General features: G+C 47.0%; 2 protein-coding genes across 13 annotated transcripts in view; one reads left to right on the top strand and one right to left on the bottom strand.

Moving 5' to 3' along the window:
• The window catches only part of LOC142590639 (uncharacterized), a 139,644-nt gene extending 133,202 nt beyond the window's left edge, over window positions 1-6,442 (bottom strand). For 4 of the 10 annotated variants that reach the window (XM_075702995.1, XM_075703000.1, XM_075703001.1 and 1 more), the window contains exons 1-3: window positions 5,322-5,582; window positions 2,441-2,539; window positions 1,040-1,114 (exon numbers count right to left, since the gene is read on the bottom strand). In XM_075702995.1, the coding sequence (XP_075559110.1) occupies window positions 1,040-1,114; window positions 2,441-2,515 (150 nt within the window). In that variant the 5' untranslated portion in view covers window positions 2,516-2,539; window positions 5,322-5,582. Of the gene's footprint in view, window positions 1-1,039; window positions 1,115-2,440; window positions 2,585-4,410; window positions 4,918-4,947; window positions 5,276-5,321; window positions 5,584-6,053 lie in introns of those variants that run through there. The other 6 variants (XR_012830207.1, XM_075703003.1, XM_075702996.1 and 3 more) reach the window with 5 other exon arrangements.
• On the top strand, window positions 5,761-14,452 carry LOC142590641 (histone H3.3A). 3 transcript variants are annotated; one of them, XM_075703005.1, is made up of 3 exons: window positions 5,761-5,927; window positions 7,880-8,192; window positions 12,834-14,452. In XM_075703005.1, exons 2-3 carry the CDS (start codon window positions 7,911-7,913, stop codon window positions 12,960-12,962), a joined length of 411 nt encoding a protein of 136 aa, XP_075559120.1. In that variant the 5' UTR covers window positions 5,761-5,927; window positions 7,880-7,910; the 3' UTR covers window positions 12,963-14,452. The 3 variants fall into 3 exon arrangements, with proteins under 3 accessions (XP_075559120.1, XP_075559119.1, XP_075559121.1); XM_075703004.1 differs by lacking the exon at window positions 5,761-5,927 and adding an exon at window positions 6,478-6,629; XM_075703006.1 differs by lacking the exon at window positions 5,761-5,927 and adding an exon at window positions 6,727-6,880.
• The last annotated feature ends 6,922 nt before the right edge of the window (window positions 14,453-21,374 follow it).

Raw genomic sequence — 21,374 nt, 5'->3', positions numbered from 1 at the left:
AAGCCCATAAGTACGGAGTCAACCTCTTCAAGGCATGTAGAAAAGACGGTTACATGCTAAAAGTCGAAATATATGCTGGAAAGTCTGACCGACAAGTTGGCGTAGGACAGGCCGAAGATGTAGTTTGAAACTCATGCAAAATTACAAAGGAGTTGGGCCCACACTGCAGATAGACAACGTTCACACATGCTTGCCGCTCACTCTTTGCTTTCTGAAGGTGGACACTTTCAATCGCGGTACAATTCACCCAACGAGGAAAGGACTGCCAAAAGATGTCACTGAAGCGAAGGTTGCGAAAGGAAGTGTGATCGGACTTCAGTCCAAAGATGGAGTGAAGGTACTGAAGCGGTTTTCTTGAGTGCGCTCACCTATGCAGTTCGCTTACGCTATGGACGTAAATATTAGTGCAAGAGCAGGAACATTTGACACTTTGCGAAATATTCTCGTGTGTGCATTTTCTAAGCCTTATGTGTATAATAATGCATAGAATTTTTAATTCTTATGTTTATTTCCTTTTTTGATCGTTGTCATTCATGAATAAACAGTACATATATACCAATGCAAAATATTTTTTTCTCACTTTATGGTCACCTTAGAAAAATTAAGGGCAATTTTTTTCGAAATAGGTCCCTCAGAAGAATTGGAATCTGCAACAAAAAAATCGACCCTGGGTGTCGCATATGGTAAAAAAAATTGACCCTCGAAGGGTTAACAACCATGACGCGCGATTAAGCTGTCCATCTGTATCCTTTTCAAACTGCAAATTTTCATATCTTGATGTCACTTGATCCATGCCATGCCTTCATTTTCTTGTTTCTTATATTTAACAGCTTCGCCTATCACCTGTATGTATATGTGTATGCATTCCTCGTATGAACAAGTTTTAGCTGGCACTTGTTGTATCTCGCTCAATGAGTGTCTTTGTTATCCCTTCGTTACCATGAATGGTTATTCATTATATCCGTGCTCTCTTCATTTAAGTTTGGCAACCACTACTACGGTGACTAAGACACTAGCAACAGGGCTGTGAACCACCAACCTTTGCACGCGCTGCCTCCCTCTCACAGGCGAGTGCCTTGAAATGCCTCATAAGCAGCCGCTTCTCATTGGTCATCTGCATGCAGGAGTAAAAAACTTAGCGTGCCACAATTACTTTGACCAACATTTCAAATATCACACAGTGGTTGAAACAAACCTTGGCACCTTGCAGCTTACGCCTACAGACCAACTTGCTGAAGTTACAAGAGGCCTCCAGGCTTTTTGAGTATATAAGCAGTAATTTTTCGCCTATTTCACGCTTCAGTGACAGTGCCTGATCAACACCAGCAGCAGCCCTACAAACATCTCGCACAAGATAAACAATTCTCCCAGGAACATCGACTGTCTTGCATCAGTGTATGCTGTCTTAGGCCTGTAATTTTCCTAAACTCGTCAACTAATCACCTCATGTACATGACAGCGACATGCATGCACTTAATGCTGTCATCTTTATAATCCATGTATTATCTGTTTCATACATAGTAGGCAACACTAGGAAGGCTAGAGACTTCTCTCACTGCTTGTATGTGCAAACAAGAAAATAGTGAGTCACATATGAAAGAAAGATGTAGGTAATAATCTAATTCAACATGAAATTAAGTCTCATAGGCTGCGGAGTGCGATGCAATTATCACACGCAATGCGTCACCTGTTTGACCCTGTACACCCCCAAATGGGCAGAGTGACACATTTCTATGACCAGAGGCCAGAGAGCAACACTTTTACTCACGACTAAAACACAGTATGCCACATACTGGAAGCGCAAAGGCACCCAAAAGATTTCGTGATTCGACGTAACCTGATGTCCAGTAGTTGTAACAGACCAAGTTGTTATTCCATAGGAAGTGCCGCACATTAAAAAAAAATGCACTGCAAAAGGCATGCAGTGGGACTTATCATCAGCCTATTTTTCTTTCAACTGCAGAATGAAGGCTTTTCCCAGTGATCTCCGATTACCCCTGTGCTGTGCTAGCCAATTCCATGCTGGACTTGCGAGTTTCCCAATTTAATCACACCAACTAATTCCGCTTGACAGTGCCTCCTCTCCCTTGGCATCCATGCTGCAACTCTAAAGGATTACCAGCTATCTACCTTATGCATTACATGGCCTGCCCAGCTCCATTTTCTACATTGCATACTTTATAAAAATTGAGGTTTGACTGTACATACCAGCATACCCATCCTGAATAAAACAGCTGGAACTTACCTTTCATGTCACAGTTCATGTTTCCATCACTGTCCTCGCCTTTCTTTAGCAGTAAACATCTCATGCAGAGAATGCTTGTTAGCTGCGAGTGGTGTGTGCAAATGCCAGCCTCGCTGTAATGCTTGATGCTTTGTCCCCGTAGGTAACATACATTAATTTCCGTAAATTCCAGTTGTTTCAAACATGCATGCTCACCAGAGGAGGCAAAATGGGCCTGCCAAAGCTTTTGATGCAGGACACGTACGAGCACTGCTGCGTTGCTTCTGCCATGACAGCTGTCAATCGCCTGCGTCACTGGACAGTGCAGGCAAGACACTGCAGTTAGTGATCTCTCTGCACCTTAGAGAAAAAGGTTATACGCATTGCAATACCTTTTTCTGGAGGTGTCAGCAGTGTATACAAGTTGTGATAACGCCAGTTGCTCATGTCATAAAGCGCGCAAGTTGAACCAGCATGAAAAAATACAGAGCAATGGAAATGAAGCAACATTTTTTGATTGAAGCGCGAGACAAACAAAGCCAAAACATTCAGTAAACCAACATCACGGCTAGCACAGGTCGGCATACCCACACACGACGTGTATACTGACTCATACTTGCTATGCATTCATCTTGCAGGCACGAGATGAAGGGTGCGAGTGGACAGCATGTGCCGGTTAGCACGAGTGCAAACAAAAGTAGGCAACGGTGAAATCAAGTGGACGCAAGTATACGTATGTGAGTGGGTGCCAATAAGTGTGAGTGAAAGTGACTGTGAATGCAAGTGGGTGTCAGCGAGCAAAAGTAAGTGGAAGTGTCAGTGAGCACATAGCCTGCAAACATGTTGGCTTTTTCTGCCAACTTACGGTAGCAAGCTTAATCCACTCAGATAGCAACAGGAAACTAAAAACAAACACTGCAATATAATGGTAGCTGGACGTTTGACATCTACTCATTTTGCTCCCTGGCAGCGTGCTAGGGAGTAGTCATTGCCAACTCATCGGGCCATATTGCTCCTAATGAAGCAATGTCTTGCAATGCAAACACAGCCAAGTGACACTGCAAGCAAGCTGTGGCCAAAACATACGTAAAGGGACATTAAATAGAAACAATGAATCAGTTTATATTGATAAAGTGTTCTTGAAGAACACTACTTTCATTGATTTTGCTGTAATAGTGAGGTTGATTGATGTTTCAGTTTTGCATTTTGCGCCAGGACCCCGTGGCCACTACACCACAGGTCGCAAAGCATTTTTTTACATTTCGTACGTGGTGGTTCAGCAAAGGTTCACAAAACTTCCTACATTCAGTTTTGGGATTTAAAAATAATATTATGCCAGTCCACTTCGAGCAATAAATATTTAACTAGGCCCAAGCGGACGGTGCCAAAATTTATAATGTCGCAGAAGGCTCGTGTGGGAACTACAAGGCATGGTCGCCACCAGTTTTTGGTTCTTCCGTCTGTGCTGGCATACCAACCGTCTTCTCACAATAAAAGTTGCTTTCTTTTTTTTGGTATTGCGGGAGTCTAATTTACCAACATAGCTAAAATAATTTTTTTTAGCGTCCCTTTAACTGCTACTAGGAAGTAGCCGTCAATGGTTCCTTTCTGCAACGCTTTCTTTACACCTTATAATTTAGCCCTGGTGCCCACTGCTTGCAGCTGTTCAGGTTTCAGATGCACAATCTAGACAGTTGTTGCCCATCGAACATGTGGCTCTGACATGCGTACAGCATGAATTAACCAAGAAATGGGTCAATTATTCCAATATATAATGAAAAAATACAATTTCAAAGCTGCTATGGACTAAGTGCCATAGAAGGTGAAATTATCTCTTAAAATGGAAGTGATAATAGCAGGAAGAATCAATAATCATTAATTGAAAAGTGCGCAAAAAAAAAGAAAAGAAATGCAGATTTCAGCATTTGGCTGAATTCCACGGGAAATTTCTGGACGGAGAGCCAACATCCCTGCGACTGAATCCAAGAGTGGAGGCCTCAAACAAAAGAATAACTAATTCTGTTAAGTACAGGTAAAGTCTTATTATGCAGTCAGCAGCAATTTATTTTCTTTGTCCTTCCTTTACAAAATGAAAATAAACAACCAACTACTACACTGTCCACCAGCAGCCAAACAGATTTCCAACATCAATTCTTATCACTTTCCTCCTGATGTACAGCTCTCACCCCGGTGATTTCGGCATCCTTAGTTCAACCGTTTGGATCGCCTGAATGCTGCCTGTTCACTGTAATCCTCCGGAGACTTGTTCAGAAATGCATGTTAACTTGAAGCCCACGCTTAACTTGATTTAAATCACCCCTGTGGTGAATGCTCGAACGGAAACGCAATGAGGCATCATGGGCGCGTTCGCATCAGGCGTTGTTCGTATCAACTCAAGCATGGGCTTCAAGTTAAGATGCATTTCTGAAAACGAGGGTTATAATCTATTTCGCGAACTTGGCCTTTTCGAAGTTGTTCGAGAAGGAAAGAAATCCCTGCAATTCATCAAGGGTGGTTCATGAAGATTGTTTCTTTTTTCCCGCTAGCAGTATTACAACTTGTGCGATGAGGAACGTAGAAGCGCCCACGTATGAGATAACATAGACGGCAAGGTGTGGCACATACTCTTGTCATTGACGTCTACAAATCGCCACAAAATCACTGCCTTCGGGCATTCGTAAGAGAGGTGCTATTTGAAGGTGCTATAATCAGAAACAACAGACCCAGCCGTCTTAAGTGGTCGGCCCGTAGTAGCTTTGAACGCAGCCAGACGCACAACCACAACGCTGCGGATGTTTTTAGGAAGTAAGCGTGAACTGGGATGAAAGAAGCGCTGTTGTTTTGCATCCATGCACGCAAGCTTCTTGATGCCGACTCCGCGCAAGGAAAACAGCTTTGCTTCCTTCGTCGTTTTCAGCCAATTGCCAATTACATTCGGCGCACCTCACTCGCCCAATTCAGCAACGTGACACAACTGCGGTCGAACTCGAGTCACAAAACACGACGTAAGCGTCGCATCGCCGCCTCATGAGCATTCGATAATAAACAAAGCGATATCACGGGCGATCGAACAAATAACACGGGGAACCGTGCTCACGTGATTCGATGAGTCGAAATTTCGCGCTTCGGAGCTCAGCTGCGGAAACCGTTGATCACCTGAAAGTGTCCTCTCCGCCGCGCCTCAATAACGTCGGCATTGCGCGACCGTCCGCTCAAGTCCTCCTGTTTACGCACGATAAGGCATTACGCAACAAAATAATCGGTATATCGCGCCAATCACACCGTGTTATCGATAACGGCCGCAACACGAGTGACAGCTGTTTACTAGCGTTGCCTTGGCAGCGCGAATATCTGAACGGCAAGGCCCGCATATAAAAAAAATCAAATCGGTTAGCCTTATCCCTGGCTTGTAAAACTCACATGAAAACCAATAAAAGAGTCGTTATTTCTTTAAATGTTTATTTAGCAGTTTTTTGGAGTTATTGCGCTTTTTAATGAGGACATAAACATACGATATAAAGCTGTGTTTGGACTAGACGGCGCGAGAGTCGATCTGACCTACTTAAGAAGTTCGTTGCGGTGCGGTTTGTGTCAGGTTGTGCCGTTGGTGTGTGGACGCTGCAGTGTGAATTCACGTAGGGCTCTCGTCTAAGGTTTCCTTCGCTCAGGCGTCTGTATACCTTCGAGACACGGTTCGTGTAAGGTGAGTAAAGAAAAGGCAGTTAAGTTTGGTCAACGCTAGTGAAAGTTCAGCTGATATGGTTCCCTCTACTTGTGTTCATATGTCTCTAAGGTTCCAAACTTCTACGTTGTTTAGTCATTTACGCACCAGGTATATTGTTCGACGGAGAGCCGCTATCGCGCAAACGAGTCTTGCATGAGCTGTCAGCTTGAAACCGGCGGCTTTTGAGCAGACCGCTTGCGGAAGTAGGCGAAAAGTTGTGTTTCGGTGCAGTCTTATAGGGTCGGTGCACATTTTCTTAGTTCTTCCGTGATAGTTTACATCCTGTGGCGCGTAAAACACGCATATCAACCGTGAAACTGCTCTCCGTGCCGAATGAATTCGAGCACTGTACCCAAAAAGCGACCATTTTCGACATCCAGACGGCTTCTAGGCGGGCCAATCGCGATTCGCAGCTGCCAAACGAACGACCAATGGAAAACTAGCTTATCAGAGCCAATAGTAAGAGACGTGACGTCAAGAACGACCAGTAGTAGCTCGCGGAGCTTATGACGTTGCACATGTTTCATGAGGGGGTTTTTTGTCGTATATTTTTTGTTTAGTCTTCGCGCTCGGCCTTTTTTTTTACTAGTTCTGTTTCTTGTGTGTGCACGCTTGCATGTTGTGAGCTGTTTCGCGCTGCAGCGCAAGTCCCGTGAAAGTGCCCCGGATTTTTCGCTTCAGGTTTGTGGCGCGTTTTTGTGCACAAACTCCTGGGCCGTTCCGCGTTTTCGTCTTCCGAGCCGTGCGTGAGTGTGTAGCGTTGCCGAGACTCGTTTGCGTTGCTGCCACGTCTGCCCCCACCGGCGGCAGCGCACCTCATTGTGTGTTGCCTTTCTCTCAAAATATCCGCGGCAGCCATTTTGAAACAAAGCTTCTCTGCCAGGGTTTCGCGTTGTCCAGTCTTCGGCCCTGACCGTGCAGCGGTTTTGGCGGTGAGTTTGCGTGTAGCGTGCGGGGGCGGCATTTGTAGCATCTGTACTGGGCACCTGCCACAGAACTTTTATTCTCGAAATTGCTACGGGGGATCAGACTGTGTTTGTGGGTCGTCCTGAACGCAGGCTAGTTTCCGTTAGGCCTAACTTTGCGCAGCAGCGCTTCCGTTAGTCGCCGACCGGGCACGTATTCCTGGCCGTGTGTTGTAGTGCAGTTAGGGCTCGATAACTGCGCATTCTTCAGATACTGCTAGTTCGCTCGCATACACTCGCTGCGAGCAGGCGGCGTCCGAGGTACGCTCGCTGCCGCAGTACGTGCTCTCTCTAATTGGCGGGAACGAACTTCCATTCGCGCTGTGATTCAGCCATCGGAAACCGCGTGCGCATTGCAGGATGTTTTGCAGACCGCGATTTATCGAGCTGCTAGCGCGTTCTAACTTGCAGCCGCCAGATGCGTTCCGTTCCGTGCCCGATTACTGCGGGCAATGCACGCGCTAATTTGTGTGCTCTTGTGCGTAGTCCCGTCTGCTTTAAGCTGTTGACATTCGTTCTTGGTTATGCGAGTTGTCACTGACGCATTGCGCGAACGCCGAGCACAACCACGTGCTGCCGTTTCAGATGCCCCTCTCGCGGCCTGTTCATCCCTAATGGTTCTGGGCAACTTGCCCGTTCTCAATATAATTCGTCGGCCATTTTCAGGGATGCAGTGCGCTGCCACTTACACTCGTAATCCGTCGTTGCTTGCCGTCGTGCGTGGCTAACGCCGGAAGGCGGTTGCCGCGCTTTCCGGCCAATGAACCAATGAGGCGCGCCCCAAGACAATGTCGTTTTTATTTATACTTCGTGGTTTAACCCTGCAGCTATTTGCCGAACTCGTGTGGACCAGAGTTCGGACAAGGTGCAGAAAACCAAGCATGTTTCGGTCAACGCGGCCTTCTTGCGGGTTGTTGACACTTAGCAAGATGCCGTGTTGCGAGCCTGTTTCCTTGTGTCGCGCAGGTAACCCAGCCTTCATCTCGACGCATCAGCAATGGCCCGTACGAAGCAGACCGCCCGTAAGTCCACTGGTGGCAAGGCCCCCCGCAAGCAGCTGGCCACCAAGGCGGCGCGTAAGAGCGCCCCCTCGACGGGCGGTGTCAAGAAGCCCCATCGCTACAGGCCCGGCACTGTGGCCCTCAGGGAGATCCGCCGTTACCAGAAATCCACCGAGTTGCTCATCCGCAAGTTGCCCTTCCAGCGCCTCGTTCGCGAGATTGCGCAGGACTTCAAGACCGATCTCCGCTTCCAGAGCGCAGCCATCGGAGCTCTCCAGGTTAGCCGGACGCACGGGAGTCTTCCCGTTAATTTCGCTCTCGGGGGGGGTCTGTTTCTAGCCCAAGAGGTCGCCCAGCGTTGGATGTAGGTCCACTTTTCTCATTTTTGCGCCTTTGTGGTGCATACGGCCTGGCGACTTGCAAAGTTCAGTATTCGCCCAATTTCGAGTGCAGTGTAGTGAATTTCTATTGGCAAACTGGGCACTAGCCGTTGGAGTGTAGCAAGCTTCTGCAGAAAATTTGAGCGAACATCGCCACCAGGCTCCTTCGCATATTTTCTGGCCCTGCGAAGCTGAGAATATTTCTCCAAAGTACGGTATATTAAGCACTTCCTGTTTTGCTTTTGTGCCTTGTCGGTCCAAGTTCCTGCTGAAGGTTCCCAGCAATAACTGCACTTCCGTGTCAGGGTCTCGTCGAGAATATCCACGACTGTTTGCTTTGTAATCCTTCCTGCCATCTTCCAATCTCGTAACTGTAGCGCTCATTCGCAAAGTCTGCTCAGGGGCCTCTTTAATGCCAGGTTCAAATTTAGCTTGAAGTTCACTCAAAACATTGCTAATGCTCGCACATTGGGCCTCTACGGCGGCGTGAAATCCCCTTCTGCAGCAGCGACTGCCATTGGAGGAGCGCTCTCTGTGCTGACGGTTCCAGCCCGCATTTGCTGCCTGAAACGGTCGTCCAGTGTTTCACATGGCAACAATCCCCATTTCTGCAGGAACTGTTGCAGTTCAAAAGGCCGTGGAAACTTACTAGGGGTTTTGTACGGCAGGTACCGCACCAGTTGTGAGTGTAATGTGGTCGACAAACTGACGCTATGCAAAGTGCACAAATTGACACAGCTCGTAATATTGCAACAAATTACCAGACGCTTTTCACTGTTCAAAGAGCTGCCGGCAACTCCAGTGGTGCGGTGGGCGAGTAGTGTGACCGATTCTTGTTGACAAAAAACTGTTCCTTGGCATGCCAAATAACCTGGTGTACACAATCCATAACTTAGCCTTGTTGATGGCGTCCGCGAGTCGGAAATAACAAATGCAATGTAGACAAGCTTTCTTGTATTCGCTTAATGTCGGCTCGTTTGATACAGTGCATCTTGAAGGCACACTACATTGTTAAATTGTGATACGACAAACGGCATTGGCAAGCAGAGCTTGCGCACTGTATTTACTTTTAATGTGGGGGTGACATCGGATTCATGGTGATGTCAATGTTTCAGTCGAGTGTTCATTCAAGATGCATAGTTGGTAGTTGCATGCACGCGAGCATCCCAAGTCAGACTGCAGTGGGACCACTCGGTTAACGAGTGGTACACCATTAATTACTACAGCAGCATAAAAGTATGCAATATATAAGTAAATGAAAAGTGAACAAATTTTCGCATTGCCAATCTAAATTTGTTAAACCTATTTCGCAAATGCTGTACACACTTTACTACAAAGTAAATTAGTCTGGACAACTAGCTGTAACATGAAATTTTAAGGTTAATATTTGAATGCATGCAAAGATGTCCTTCATTTAAAGGGAAGCTGAAGAGTTTTCCAGGGAAAATGAGTGAAGAGCTGTACGTAATGGTTTTCAACCCTCCGAATCTGAATATCGCATCGAAAGTGCGAACCGGTTTTATTTCGAAGAACAGTGCAGCACCATTGGCAGCTCGCGCGCCTTGTTTCCGCCTGTGATTGGTCGGGCGCCTCATGACGTCAACATTGGTGTTCATCCGGACCGGCCGCCACACATGAAGCAAGGTGGTTTGGCGCTGTGGCTTGGTGAGACGGTAATGGTAAATTTCGAGAGCTTGCGTTCCGCAATTTTAACCGGCAATTACTTCATTCCTAAGTGAAAAATCCCACCCAAAAAATTCTATGTGCATAGTTTATAAGGTTCCCGCATCCGTATATGAGTCTTATTGCATTAGACTCTCTTCAGCTTTCCTTTAAGCTCATGTTTTAGCTCGTGCACTCCTATCTAAGTACATTACAAGGAGAATTGGATTTCTGCACCAATTGACGAAGTTTGTTGCATTTAAAAGAAACTGAAAATCTAGCGACTGTTGGTTTCCACTTTCTTTTTTTAGATTGCCAATTTTTTATTCAAAATTTTCATAAAGTGAAACTATCCAGTTTGTAACTCAACAAGGGAAAGCATCACAATTCTATGAATTGCATCTGATAGGACATCTAGAGCAGACAAAATTGACATGTTACACATGAATCTAAAACAATTCAGTAATATAGAAATACAGCTTTTGCCGAACTCTTGTGAACAACTTAACAAGTTCACGTAAGATGTAAATTGTCGTATTAAATTTGCTGAATTTCCTGCACTTGTCACATAGTTCAGCAGTGGTTGATACACGAGTCATTATTGCTGCTTTCAGTCTTGCATACTATAGCTCTACACCCGAAATGCCAGTGGCCAGCTTACTGCCCTGCCTATGTATTTCACACGGCTTCAAACCTAGCTAGTCTCTCTACCAGGGTGCCCAGTTTTGCACATTGTTGTTGCCCATCATGCCTTCCTATATTCTGTGACGGCTTTGCACACCTTCTGGCTGTACTTCGTAGCCTTTGCTGTTCGTTGGACGTTGGCCACTATGGAAATTCAGATATGTGGAGATCGCACCCCACTATGTGATCATGTGCACGCATTCTTGCTATCTAGGCCAGCTGTACATCTTCCTTTGCATAGTGCACTACCATTATCAGGGAATTCTCGGGGATTCTGAGTAGTCTAGAAATCTTCGACAGAACACTGGGAGAATTGGCTGTAATTTTATTGAAACTGTCGAAATTCGCTGTAATGCTGGCTCAAGTAACTGACGGGAATCAAAATGAATTGTCTATGATGCCTTGTCGTCAGCTGGAGGAGTTACCAGTGTACAGGCAACGAGACTTCTCCGATTCCCGATAATTTAGACTGCTTCGTGGCACCACCACGTACCCCTAGAGTCAATGTATCTGAACGTTTGACATTTCGGAGGCAAGCACTCTTTGCAGGTCCAAAACGGCATCCATCAAAGCCACCATCGCTGTCAATTTTCTTACCTCACAGTCTCGAGCAGCTCTTGCACGCAGGTCCACTTGCAGCCGCCTCCAACTGCGGCAGCGCTAGGCCAAGTTGCTTTCACATTCGCTGTTCAGTGTCTTGCCATTTGGTGCCGTGTTTTTCATTGAAAGTATTTGCCACTGTCAGCAATGCGACTCCACCTTTATGGTCCTTGCTGTTGGCTTCGAAGCTCGGAAAGCATGGCGCATTGCATAAGGCAGGCTCCTGAACGTTCGCCTCAGTACAGTAGTGTTACGTAGTGCAACATACGCAAAAGTATTGCGGTGATGCATAGCAAGCGTCGAAAGGGCCAATTGTCACGGGATGCAGTATGTATTCCTTAATTATACACGCATACACTAGCCTGTCGCAGTACGAGCTCCGATATGCCTAAGAAGTGTACTGGCACGCATTCAGAGCTTTTTCGTATGTGATTGTGGTGATTTGAGCCCTTAAGGGCAGTGAAAGACATGCATTTATTTTGTGAAACTGCCCGCTTTTTTGGATGATTTCACAGCCCCTAGGAGTACTAAAAATTGTACGTTCACTGTACAGCTGACCAAGAGGATGGTTCAAATGGTTCGTGAAGCGCACGTGTGTTGGCAGGGAGGACAAGCACAGAAAGGACTGTCTCATTCAGGAATTGGAAAGGCAGCATCCTGCCTCCGCTTCTTTGAAGAAGCTTGAGATAAAAAAGTGTTGGCTGACGCAGAGGTGCAGGTGTCCCTCGTTCAAACCAAAATAAACTTTCAAGTAACAAAACGCAACACAGGCATTGTGCATGGGCTGAGAGGATGGGCAACTGAGGGTGACTTAACCACTGTTGAGAGCGAATCTCGCTTGTGAAAAAGTGTGGGCATCGTAACAATGAGCTTATAATCAATTGATAAAAATTGCTCATATTCGAAAATATTTGCTTCTGTACGTATCTCCTTTTTATTCCTATTTGAGGACTGTAAGTAATTCTCAATTGGTTTTACCGCTTTTTTTTTTTTCGAAGGCATTTTATTTGCTGAGAATTTTGCTAGCCACCCCACCCCCTTTCTGTTCTCTTATTGAATATATAAGCACTACTACTTATTATACAAACTAGATTAAGTCTCTTTATTTTTTAACATGCTTACTAGTGACAGCATCGAGCGACATGGTGTCAGCCTGCCTTGACATAAAACAAAGTTCTGTCACTCGGGGGAAACCTGGAAAACTCAAGGAATTTGGAAATGTCAACTTCGTAGACGCCCTTAACTTGCAATTCATCTAAACTGTGCGGGACCTGCCACCGTTGCTTAGTGGCTCTAGTTGCGCGCAACCAAGCACGAGGTTACAGGGTCAAATCCCAACTGTGGCGGCTGCATTTCGATCAAGGCAAAATGGCCCGTGCATTGAGAGGCACATTTAAGATCCGGCGACCAAATTAATCCAGGGTACCTCACTATGGCACACCTCATATACGAGTCGTGGTTTTGGCCTCGTCCAACCCCAGAATTCATTGCAAAAGTAGTAGCAGTTAGTAGCACGGCAGTGGCACGCTCGTTTCGGCACTTGTGTTGCTTCTGCCGACCCTGACTTTGTGTCCTTTGCGTTTATCCCTGCAGGAAGCCAGTGAGGCGTACCTGGTTGGTCTGTTTGAAGACACCAACCTTTGCGCCATTCACGCCAAGCGTGTGACCATCATGCCCAAGGATATCCAGCTGGCCAGACGGATCCGTGGGGAGCGTGCCTAGAGCTCCTCCGCAAAGGGAGACACTCCTTCTCTTCTTTTGCCCCGCTCGTCGTCCTTGCTCTACTCTCTCCACGTCATCGTCATCGCATGCTCCTCCTCCGTCTCGTCATCGGTCTCTGCTCCCTTGTGGCAGCCATGCGCCCAACCAGCTCCGTTGTCTAGCAGCAAGCAGGGTCCACACGCCAGTGCCACCTGGTGTCGTGTGGAGGATGTGTTCACATTGCTGTACGTGCATGTGGCTGGTGTTCCTGCCATTGCCACACAAGCATACACCACTGCATGCAGCTGCGCACCACCCCCCTCGCAAGCCAGAGGAAGTGCAGTGTGGACCAACGTCCCAGTGTTGTGGCCCTGCTGTGTATTTATCCCACTTTCGGTTGCGCCGAGCTGCCCCCACTTTGCAGACATTTTACGTCCTCTGTACTTTTTTTTTTTTTTTTTTTTAGCTCGAGGTAACATTGGCCTGCACTCTGTAAAGTTCTTGGAGTCCAAAGTTTCTACTGCCTTGTCTCTGAGCTCCCTTGGTTTACATTTCTGTTTTCATTTCATAAATCATGCCATCGTGTAGTGTTGCATTGACTGGTGGAGTGCGGACTGCAGCAGCTTTGCCACGTGCACAAATGGCCCCAGCCACTGGGCCAGGGACACTGCTGCATCAGTCGTCTGCTAGACCAGCTTGGGGGCCCGCTTGCAGAGGATCTTGCAAAGCATCTGGCAAGCTGCACATGTGACAGCCGTGAAGGGTGTCTCCGCAAGGATGCAGCAGTGTCCACAATTCCTCTGCAAGTGGGCCCCCTCTTTGCAAGTGCACAAACGCGTACTTAACAAAAGAAAATTGGACCTTGCGCAGCTACCTGCTCGATTTCTCCCTCCACATTTGGAATGGCTTATCGAGGCATTGACTGGACAAAACGGAGGGGAATGATGATGGCAGAGGCCCTCGTGCTGGTCATTAAGTGCAATTCGAAATGTACCTCTGTGAGGTGGGTGCGTTTTTTCTTTTCCAGCGAGTACAGCCTATACAAACACTGCTCGGTTTAACATGAGCTGTTTGTTTGTGATCGGAATGGTTTGCACGAGGGCGTCGCAATCTCAAGCCTGCTCACATTGCTTCATTCAAAGTTTTTGTCTACCACTGCCACGTTCCACCGTGCAAAATCAGCCTTGTACACTTCTTGGTTTTCACATGGTTGTAAATCTTTATTTTATTCCGAGACTACTTTCCAGTCTCTTCAGCATACTTTTTTTCTTGCTTGCACCCCTTGGATGAAAGTTGACTGTCATCTGTGTACAAGCGTGTCAAGAGGGGCTAACTACAGCGGTTCAGTGTTTTTAATAAGTGTTTGCATATCTATCAGTATCATGTCACCGCCATTACACCTTGCATGTAGCGATAGCTTGTCAAGCGACGGGTTGTAGTACGTTTGTCAACTCTGGTCTTCACCGTGATTGAAACAAAAAGAAATTGGAATAAAGTGCATCACATTCCAATGCTTTGGCTGTGTTGCTGCTTTTGGGACTTCTGTCTAGTGCCTGCCCAGCAAACGAAGCCTGCTTTTGGTTCAATTATGTCCCATGATTCAGTTCAACTTTCGTACCTGCCATGCTTAATTTTCTTCAGCATTACAAAGTTCCTACTGTAGCTTTAAGTTATCTGAAAACTCTTGTGAAAAGCTTTGCTTGTCCCCCATGACACTCCTATATCAAAGAACTTCACTCGAGCAAGCTAATTACAATGAAACTTGCAGTAGCAGGGCCACTGTGAGCTAAAATTCGTTCCTTGTAAGCATCTGCTGTTTTGTCTAGTCTTGAGGTAAACTAGAGTGCGTTTCATGGCCACATGAATGGTGCGATTGATCAAGGCACATGTCGAATAAAATATTTAGTCATTCTCAAAGTTTGGCAGGTATGAATTTTATGCAGGTTTTGGTCTGTCCACCACACTCCCAATTGCACCTTTCAGCAAGACTTAACCAAGCTGTACTGGCCACTTGAACATCGCCACAATTGCCCAGGCTTCAACTTTGCATGTTTGTAGAGAAGCTGCATTACACATGGTTTACCTTGTGCATAGTTTCAGGACTGAAACGTTTGGTGCTCTCAAATCATCAAGTTCACTGCAATTAAGCCTTGCTTGAGTGCAAAGGTGCTCAATATTTTGGGCAAGTAATTCAGCCTAATTTGTGTGGATTCAATTGCAAACACACTTCAGTGGAATGGACACTTGATGGAAGCACTTGTGTGCAGATGTGACCATTGAGCTCAAAGTGTTGATCTGTTGAGTCTTGCTCTGGCATTCCTTGTAATCTAGTTGTTTTTCAGTACGTCACACTTTTTTTTTTCAACTGGAATAAAATTTATAAGTTGTTCAACTTGGCATTTAAAGGACTGCAAATGCAGCATTTGTTTTGACAGCAGTTATCAATGAAAGAAAAAATGAGTTTCTTTTTGCCACAGCTCAAGGGAGTGCATATTGCAGTGCAACTTTTTTTAAAGCACTAATACCCGCTTTTGACCCTGTAGCTTTTCGGAACATCATTGCTATAGAAAGTTACCAGAGTATTGAGTGCCAAGTACTATAGGTCCATTTTATTCACTGGCACTTTCTGAACTAACCCAGGTGTTGCATTTCCCCATTGCTTTACCCACTTCTCTGTTGGTGGTTCTGAAGCATGGCTGTCTCGGCATGTTTCCTATTCTGGCGAGAGTAGGAAACAAAAACATAGCCTTCGAGAAATGTTTAATGGCAGAACGGTGGAGAGGTCGGCCTGAGTGAAGTGCCTCTAGCCTCCATGCTGCGGAAGGGGTTTGGGGCAACAGCAGATGGGATGTGAAGAGGAAGGAGGGTGTTGGTACGGTGACTATGATGAGGGCTGCACAGCACGGTTGTCTTCGCGGGCAGCGGTACAACGCCCTGCAGTGTAGCTAGGAGACGTGTCTATAGCTTTCATGATTTTTGCCGCTGTTAATGCCAATGGCGTATTTAAAGCAGACAGTAGCAGCTGCATGGCGTCAATTGTTGCATTCAAATTCATGGCTAAGATAGCACTGAACTGGTGGAAACTGCTTTATATACGAACTGCAGGACAAATATAATGGGCCTCCTAATGTCTGTGTTGTTGAGCCACGGTGTTCTAAGCAATAGTTTCTTTTATGCCAAGCATGCTTGAAGCTTTCTTTGCCTCATCCTTCGATTGTTGCTGCCTTACGTGGCATGGCAGAGAGGAAAGGTGAAGCGCCAGATTGGACGTCCAGCGTGCTACAAACTGTGCAGATAAACAAGACGTACAGCACGAAGGACAAGGACTGCAAGAGACTACAAACACTGTGCTCACTTCCAACAATATTTTGTAGCGTTGCCACGTGTATATATCAAGCGGGGGCATGTGCAGAAAATGAAAGGCAGTCGCAAGGAATGTTCTAACAGCAAGGCATATTGCACCATGTACATGGCCACGTGAAAAAAATTACTTCATTAGGTTTCGGCACATTAGAGGAGGCACTAATGCTCAAACTAACCAGTTGTGAAATCTGCTTCTATAATTTCCCACATGAGCTGTCTTGCTAAAACTTCCTTGCACGCAACCAAAATCCCGGCAATGGATGCTGAAGTGGCCTGGAACAGTGTTACGAACATTGTTGTAGTGCTTTCTTACGCGATTGTTTTAAGCATCTGCCTGTCTGTCCAACATATTTACTGCTGCAAAACGGGGAATCTGGTAAAGGACATTGGTTGTGCGTGTTGCGAAATGTTTTCTGTGCTCAACAGAGCAACAACCGATGTGATTTGGGCACTTTGACACGTTAACAGAGCCTTGCCAGCTTTTCCAGGGCTGCAAAAAAAAAAAACTGATTCCTAGCATGCTGCCCAATTTTTTTTTAGCCTATGGGAGACGACATGCCCATACGGTAGCTCTGGGAACCGGGGCCTTTCGGCCGGCTGGCTCATCACGGTTGGTGCTCCACGGAAGCCGTTCCACTACGGCTGAAAATTAAGGGCAAAGGGTAACCGGCTCAAGAAAGGAAATCAATCTGTGTGGAAAAAACTATGCTGCATCTCGTGCAAGCATGATTTATAACGAGGCATAACTTTATAATGTCTCATTTAACTATCTGAGTGCTGCGTTAAAGGGGCAAGAGTGGCTTCCCACTCCTCAGAAGCACCAGCACTCGTTTCTTTGTAAGGCACAGCCCAAGATCTAGAGAGCACGAGGAATTATCCTACACTCCTAAGCAAAATTGCACCCTTTTGCCACACAACAACAATCGTCTGACGCGGTGAGCCCGATACTTCTCGACAGGAGAGTGGCAAGCGCAGCGTTTTCAAGGAAGGAAACGCAAGCCAGACAGACTATTATTGTGTGGTAAATGCACACTCCAAAGGATGTACATTTGCTTAAGAGAGTATAGGGGAGCGCGTGCGCAAGTTCCAAAGGCTGCAGCTCCTTAAACTGGGTAGCTTTTCATTGTTCGACAACCGCAGCGTAATTTGGCTGCACCCAACGACAGTGCAGCTTGCATGCCTTTTTTTTTAAGTTCCAGGAGCATTGGATGACTTGCGTACAAGGGTCTGGAATAATTACAAATCACCGAGATGAGCAGGGACGAAGTTCATGGGTTTTATTATAGATATATTGGAGCATAAGTTCAGTTATAAATTGAGTTGCTGAAGTGTCTGGAATAATTGATAACTGGCCAATTAATAAAAACAGCTGCCTTCGAGTTCGTTTCGTGTGTCACTAAGAGACGCGTACCTAAGTCTTAAGATTAGGGTCGCCTGCCATTTTTTAATTCCGGCATTAGGAGCATAACAAACGTTATATATTTATTAATGTATCAGTCGTATACACGCCCGATGTGGTTTTGCGCTGTCGTTTCCTTTCCTCGGAGCATGTTATTTCGCACTACCTAAATTTAGGATGCAGCACAGACTCTCCCAGCAAGGCACCCTTCTGGTGTGGTAGGCTGTGGCACTGAGGTCGCTGAATGCAAAAACGATCGCTTAGGTTTAGGCTCACATTAAAGAACCATAGGTGGTCAAACTTCATCTGGAGCCCTTGGATGGCGTGTCTAATAAGCACGTAAAATCCAAGAAGTTTTTTTTATTATTATTATTATTAGTCATCTTTTTAGCTTACTTGTTGGCTACAATCGGTTTTGGTAAGAAATAGTAACCGATTCAGTAAGGTTATCTTGAACCTATGCCTGCTCAAGAGCCACGATGCGAGGGCATTTCACAGGTGGACGGCACACACAGACTGTTTGAGCAAGGCTGCTTGCTTGGCTTGCACGTTTGCCCGTTGCATCGACGGCATGAACTAAATCAACCGAATTTACTTCTTACAGGCGACATAAATGATAGTGTTGATCATGTTGTATAAAAATTTGAACGCAGCTCTATACGTGTTTTCGCGATATATCGTGAATATCTATATTGAAAGGGGGTTTATTGCAGCTCGTACGCGGGATCGCAAGTGGCTCTTCATCGCGAGTCCTAGCCGTTCGCATCAGCAGCCCGAGCTCAGGTCTCGCGCCGCAGCGGTGGCAGTCCGCACAGCGCCACATGCATGTTATCCACTACAATTGCCTCCGCAGCGAAGAGGAGCTATCCTGGCGACCTAAGGTGATGACACGATAAGGGGGTCATGGTATGGCTTCAGGCGGCTGACGTGAACCGTCTCGTGGCCACGGCTGCGTCACCGGTTCGACCACATAATTCACCGGTGATGTACACGCGACGATCCGGTACGGACCCTGATATTTCGGAGCAAGCTTTGGGCTAAGGCCTGGAGATTGGAAGGGCAGCTGAAGCCAGACGTGAGAGTTCACGGCGAAGGACTGTGGTGGGCTGCCCGTTGTCGTGGCGATCTTTGTGGATTCCTTGGGTATCCGACGTGAACGAGCGAGCCAGTTGGCGGCACTCTTCAGCATGGCGAGCAACTTCGGAAAGAGGGGTGAATTCAGAGGCATCCGGATGATATGGTAGCATGGTGTCGAGGGTAGTGGATGGTTCACGTCCATAAAGAAGGAAAAATGGGGAGAAGCCTGTGGTAGCCTGAACGGCGGTATTATAAGCGTACGTTGCAAAAGGGAGGACATCGTCCCAATTGGAATGATCAGACGCAACATACATGGTGAGCATGTCACCAAGAGTGCGGTTGAACCGTTCCGTTAGTCTGTGGGTGATACGCCGTAGTGGTGCGGTGAATAGTGCGGCAAGCGGCGAGTAGCTCATTAATAACTTCGGACAAGAAGACACGGCCTCAGTCGCTGAGCAGTTCTCGCGGTGCGCCATGCCGTAAGATGAAATGCCGTAACATGAATGCGGCGACGTCGCGAGCAGCAGCTGAAGCAAGTGCAGCAGTTTCGGCATATCTTGTGAGGTGGTCTACTGCGACAATTATCCAACGATTTCCTTTAGCAGTGGGTGGAAGAGGCCCATAAAGGTCAATGCCAATTTGATCAAAAGGACGTGCAGGACATGGTAAAGGTTGCAGAGGGCCTGTCGTATGAGGAGATGTCTTGCGTCGCTGACAGGCTACACCTGACCGAATGTATTTGCGGACATAAAAATACATGCTGTGCCAGTAGTAGCGCTGGCGGAGCCGCTCGTAGGTTTTCAGGACGCCAGCATGAGCTTGTTGTGGGTTTGCGTGGAAATACGTGCATATGTCGGAGCGCAAATGGCGAGGGATGACTAGCAGACATTTGCGACCGTCCGGCTGATAGTTTCGGCGGTACAAGATGGCGTCCCGTAGCATGAAATGGGTGGCTTGGCGACGAAGGGCTCGAGGGCATGTAGCCGTTGAAGAACTGTGAAGAATGTCAATGAGAGACACAATCCACGGATCTTTCCTCTGTTCAGACGGCATGTCAGTAACAGCAAGTGTTGCAACCGGGCACTCTATGGGTGAGGGTGGCGTTTCGTCGGATCGCATGGGCGATCGGGAGAGTGCATCGGCATCAGAATGTTGGCGCCCGGATCGATAGATAATGCGAATGTCAAATTCTTGGAGCCGAAGAGCCCAACGTCCAAGACGGCCTGACGGGTCTTTCAGTGACGCAAGCCAGCAGAGCGCCTGGTGGTCTGTCACAACATCGAACGGATGGCCATACAAGTAAGTGCGAAATTTGTTTAACGCCCAAACTATAGCCAAACGTTCTTTTTCTGTGACAGAATAATTAGTTTCTGCCTTCGTAAGGGCACGACTCGCATATGCAACCACATATTCCGGAAAGCCAGGCTTGCGTTGTGCAAGGACGGCTCCAAGACCAACGCCACTGGCGTCCGTATGAACTTCTGTCGATGCAGTTGGGTCATAGTGGCGTAGAACAGGCGGTGAGGTAAGCAGACAACGCAAAGTGGTGAAGGCTTGGTCACATGCCGGAGTCCAATCGCGAAGGTCACCTGGGCCAGCCAGGAGCTTCGTCAGGGGAGCGATGATGCAGACAAAATTGCGCACAAAGCGTCGAAAATAAGAGCAAAGGCCAATAAAACTTCGGAGCTCTTTCAGTGTAGTCGGCCGCGGAAATTCTGCGACAGCACGAAGTTTGTCAGGGTCGGGAAGGGCGCCGTCTTTGGAAATGACATGGCCAAGTATGGTCAGCTGGCGGGCGCCGAAGCGGCACTTTTTCAAATTAAGTTGAAGGCCGGCGGTGGCAAGGCAAGTAAGGACTTCGCGTAGACGAGAGAGGTGAGTGGTGAAATCGGGGGAGAAAACTACCACGTCGTCTAAATAACACAGGCACGTGTTCCATTTGAGGCTTCGCAGAATATTGCCTATCATTCTTTCAAATGTCGCGGGCGCATTGCAGAGGCCAAATGGCATTACTGTAAACTCATAAAGGCCATCAGGCGTAATGAAATCTGTTTTCGAGCGGTTGGATTCATCCACTGGCACTTGCCAATAGCCCGATCGCAAGTCCAAAGAAGAAAAGAATTCAGCACCATGTAGACAATCCAGAGTGTCATCTATGCGCGGTAGAGGATAGACATCGTTTCGTGTAATCTTGTTGAGGCGACGATAGTCCACACAGAAACGAATCGAGCCATCTTTTTTCTTAATGAGTACTACGGGTGATGACCAAGGGCTGCAGGATGGCTTGATAACACCACGGTCAAGCATGTCTTCAACTTGCTCGGTGATGACACAACGCTCGGCGGATGACGCGCGGTACGGACGCTGGCGTAATGGTGCGTGATGTCCCGTATCAATGTGGTGAGAGACGGTACTTGTGCGGCTTAATGATGCTTGGTTCCAGTCAAAAGTCATTGACGGATTCACGCGCTTACACAGGTCAATGACATCTTCGATGTAACTTGTGAAAGTTTCACTGTGATGTTGCGCACGCCCCCGTAAGCGTTGTTCTGCGCGAAGCTTGCGCACAGCAGGGCGCCCGAACACTTCTGCGA

Source organism: Dermacentor variabilis, chromosome 8, assembly GCF_050947875.1.
Source record: "Dermacentor variabilis isolate Ectoservices chromosome 8, ASM5094787v1, whole genome shotgun sequence".
Taxonomy (NCBI): Eukaryota; Metazoa; Arthropoda; class Arachnida; order Ixodida; family Ixodidae; genus Dermacentor; species Dermacentor variabilis.
Note: the sequence above shows the minus strand (reverse complement) of the source record. Positions and strands in the feature narration are given on the sequence as shown.

Coding starts and splice junctions, on each gene's coding strand:
- LOC142590641 (XM_075703005.1), top strand. CDS start 7,911: ATGGCCCGTACGAAGCAGACCGCCCGTAAGTCCACTGGTGGCAAGGCC. Junction 8,193..12,833: donor CAGCCATCGGAGCTCTCCAG/GTTAGCCGGACG, acceptor TTATCCCTGCAG/GAAGCCAGTGAGGCGTACCT.